This window comes from Pteropus vampyrus, unplaced genomic scaffold (assembly GCF_000151845.1).
Source record: "Pteropus vampyrus isolate Shadow unplaced genomic scaffold, Pvam_2.0 Scaffold15, whole genome shotgun sequence".
NCBI lineage: Eukaryota > Metazoa > Chordata > Mammalia > Chiroptera > Pteropodidae > Pteropus > Pteropus vampyrus.
Window position 1 is genome coordinate 10,509,133 of NW_011888796.1, and position 4,334 is coordinate 10,513,466.

The 4,334-nt window shown below is 32.7% G+C and overlaps 1 protein-coding gene across 5 annotated transcripts in view; it reads right to left on the minus strand.

Moving 5' to 3' along the window:
* The window catches only part of KTN1 (kinectin 1), a 94,050-nt gene that overhangs the window by 57,823 nt on the left and 31,893 nt on the right, over positions 1-4,334 (minus strand). For all 5 annotated transcript variants that reach the window (XM_023527224.1, XM_011385163.2, XM_011385158.2 and 2 more), the window contains 3 exons: positions 4,043-4,180; positions 2,499-2,669; positions 1,392-1,522 (listed from right to left, as the gene is read on the minus strand). In XM_023527224.1, coding sequence (XP_023382992.1) covers positions 1,392-1,522; positions 2,499-2,669; positions 4,043-4,180 — 440 coding nt within the window. The remainder of the gene's footprint in view (positions 1-1,391; positions 1,523-2,498; positions 2,670-4,042; positions 4,181-4,334) is intronic.

Sequence of the window (4,334 nt, forward strand, 5' to 3'; positions counted from 1 at the left end):
GAATACCTTGTTTACTCTGGGCCATTGCTGGCACAACATGAAGACTGTCCAACATGTATACTACATTATAAAATGCCACAGATTTATAAAACGTATTGTCGACAGATGCTTGGAAGTATGGACAGACTTATAATGTCATGATAAATGCTATGACAAATAAGTCCAGATAGTTATGAGAAACAACAGGAAGGACAATTCAGACTGGGAACTCAGATTAACCTTATATGAGGAAAGGATATTTAAGTGGAGACTTGAAGGAGGAATTAACCAGGGAAGACATTGGAGGATTGGGAGAAGGGTACTGGGACAGTCTAAACAGAAGAAAAAGCTTGGTATGCTGTAGAGGAAGCAGGAGAGACATAGTATGGGTGAAATGCAGTGAGGGGATGGGGAAAATGCCATGAGATAAGGTTATATATAGAAAGAAGCACAGGCCTGCTAAGGAATTTAGATTATAAGGCCCAAGAGAAGGGTTTTTAAAGCAATGAGTAATATAACCTCACTGACCTCTTAAAGGTCACTTTGAAGTTGTATGAGGTTTAAGTAGGAAAGTAGAAACATCAACTAGGAGACTACCGAAGGTAATAAGATAAAAAGTGATGGCTAGACTAGGGTGGTCTTTAAGAAAAAATGGAAGCCACTCACAATTTTAAAGCAAGTAATGGTTGAATGTGTGTGAGTGGGTGTGTGTGAGCGAGCGTGTGCGTAGAACAGTTAAATCTACCATCTAATATAGAATAACAGACACCATGCCATCTTATTTTATATAAGTAACACTTGAAAACTTGTCACTTTTCCCAGTATGACAGTACACGTGATAATACAGTGAGCATGAACCATGAGAAATTAAATATTACTCCATGCATTTTGTTTTTTTTAACATGGTTTAGTCAGTCACAGCAGTGATTCTACCACCCAAATCATTTATTTTAGAAAGGTAATATTATATTATACACACACACAACAACAATAACAACGACAACAGATTCCCAGGTTCTTTGAATGGTGCTATCTTCAGTCAAAAAAACATTCTATATATGCTACCCAGAAATCACCTGACCTTGCCTTCAACACTTCCAATCAGTACTGCAAGGTACAACTTAGCCAAGAACCAAATGACTTTAAGGTCATATAAATCATCTTACTTATAAGCAATTTACTTTTGTCAAAACATCAGATGACTCAGATACCTGACTAAACTAAGTATATTGATTAGTACGAGTATATGAAATAACTTCGAGGGCATTCTAAAACTTTTAAATGTAACTATATGCTCTGGGACATGAAAGATGGAAGTAGGTAATAATTTACTGCTCTAGTAGAAGTCTTACTTGGTGAACTTCTAATCACTACTCCCACACATGCCCATAACCAAAAATATGCTTGCTTACCTTCTTTAAAGCATCCTGTATCACACCAGACTTCTCTTTTAGCAGGTCTACAACACAAAGGGCCTCATCTTCAGAAAACATCATAGTCTTCAAGGACAGAAGAAAATCTTTAAATTTCACCTCAGCATTTTCTTTAAAAAAAAAAAATTAAAAAAAAAAAGGAATCAGCAAAGATAAGCATCAATAATTCTTGACCCAAGAAAAAACAGACATATTTCAGGTCAACCAACAGTAAATATTCTAGTCGAGAGAGAAAATGTTTATCTTTAATATGGAATAATTACATTAACTAAAAGTGTGCTAAAACTACAAATACTAAAGTGCCAATATGCCCTCGCTTGAAAAACAAAAAATCATTCAACTGTCTAGATTATGCTAGTATCTGTATTAGTATGTTCACAAATACTCTCATCTAATCTTAATACTCATGATATATAAACCAAATTTCACAGATGAGAAAATAAGCTCAAAGATAATTATTAAAAGGAAATCTGATTTTACGAAAATCAAATACAGACAAGCAATCCTGACATTTAAAAAATCTGCGCATCAAACATCTGACTCATCTACCTCAATTCCTCCAGTGCTCTCATATCAGGCACCAACTTCCTCTTCTTAAAAGCAACTACCATCCACTGAACCAAAAAAAACCCAGGGCTTTCAGTACTTGAGGCTACATTATAAGATTAAAAAGGTATTGTGTACCTGTGTGGGAACAAAGGGTACAAGTGAACTCTGTACTTTCCACCCAACTTTGCTGTGAACCTAAAACTGCCCTAAAAAAATTAAAGCCTATTAAAAAATAATTTAAAAAATTTAATTTTTGTGAATTAGCATACAAACCTTCCAGAAGACAATAGTAGAAGGGAAAAGATCACTAGACAGCAAAATAGCTGAGATTCTGGACAAGTGTCCAACTCTACAAAGCCAGTGTCCAACTCTACAAACCTGAGGAGGCTGAACTAGAAAATTACCAATAAATCCTTTACTACAAGTATTCTTTAGTCTTTTGCAATTCACTGTTTTTATGAGAAAACATACTTAATTCCATCAGAACTCAAAAATATGTTTTTTCAACATAAGACATTGTCACATTCTGTATATTACCTTTGTCAGTTTCAGTCTTCAGTTTTTTAGCCCCTGTTTTCTGAATTGCTTCTACTTGGTCAGATTTAATTAGATCAATAACCTCTCTCTTATCCACCACGGGATTTGAGTCAGCATTATCCATCAAAGGAATGTAAGTAGTTGCATGAATAAGGGGTTCGTCTACCAAGACTGAAATTTAAATTCAACAAAATTATAATTCGTCAGTTTTTATTAAGTTATTAAATAACATGCAAGCATACTTAATTTAATGATAAATGCAGTTATTTTCAAATATCTAATACCAACGCAATTTGACTTAAAATTCCTATTTTAACATTTAACAAGTCAAAACAGTACACTAGTTCAGTATTTCACAGTACAGTAAATCATTTAAATCATCTAAAAGTCTGCAGCATATCTCTTCTAACAGTATCTGAAAATTTCTTCTTATACATCCTTTACATGTTAGTTCTCATTTTTCTCTTGCTTTAAGAAGAATTCATTCGCATTTAATTAGTGCTCAAGAGGAAGTTAATTTTTATTATGTTGGTACATTACCAAATTCTTATTTCAAGTGATAATTTTTAAATTCAGTTGCTTTCACTTGCCAAGTACAAAAATCAGTCATCGTTCCTTGCAGATATTTTCTCATTTCTAACAGTTATGCCTCTAATTTCCATGGCCAATCTTACTACACTGGTCAAAACTTCCAGAACATTAAAAGTGGAAGAAGGAAGTCTCTTTATTTCGTTCCTAATTTTAATGGGAAGAACTCAAGAGTTTGAACATTAAAATCTGATGTCTGTTGGTTACAAACTTCCACATCTACATGGACATCTCTCTATATTCCTACCTTAAAAAAAAAACTTCTGGACTTATATAGTTCTTTTATTTAAAACATAATAAATATTTAATCTTATCAAATATTCTGGGTAACATTTTTTTTCTGTATCCGATTGCTTGATATAATAATTTTACTGAGTTCATTTTTTCCCTTTCCAATTTTACTATTTTGTAGCAATAGTTGATACCACAGACCATATTATTTGAAAATCACTGTTTGAAGTACATAAATTTCATAGCTCATTTTTCCCTGGACAATTTTGAACATACGAAAATTGCAAAATCACTTTTAATTGGATGCTTCCCATATATACATGCAGATAATGTTCAGAAAATAATTGGGAATGGAGGGTATGATAGATCAAGCTAATGTCCTCAAGCATAATCTCTGAGTGATAGTAAAAAGTATAAATATTTAAGGAATATTTTCTTGTTTGTATGCTATTTACATAATTTTCAAAACTCAGTTAAGAATGAGAATATTTATGTTATGTCCTTTTTAAATTTCAAAAAGCTTCTTCATCAAAAACTTATACCCTGCCCATCTGTCAAAGCAATACAAAACCACAAGGCTAAAGAGAACCCTGGACTTGTATTAGTGTTAAAGTTATAGTATACATTAACCTGGGAATTAAAGAGCATGTGAAGTCTCTAGGGTTCTTATCATAGTGTACGTCTCTAGAATTAGTATTTATAAAATACATATCTACACATTTCACCATTTTCTGTCTTTTGCTTCTTTGATGAAACTTTCTTCTTTCCTGATCCACTTTCTTGTTTAGTCTCTTGGTGGAGGGATAATGATTCTTGCTTTCTTGAAGGTGCCATAAGAGTTTCCACCTTTTTATCCTGATCATCTTTATTAAAAATAAATTAAAAAATCATCAAAATCAAAATAAATGAAAACAATGGCCACACCAGAAAAGATTTAATTATAAATAATTCCTAGAATGCTTTACCACCAAAAGTTTAAACTGATGTATAACTCCCTTACTAATAACATGTCATTCC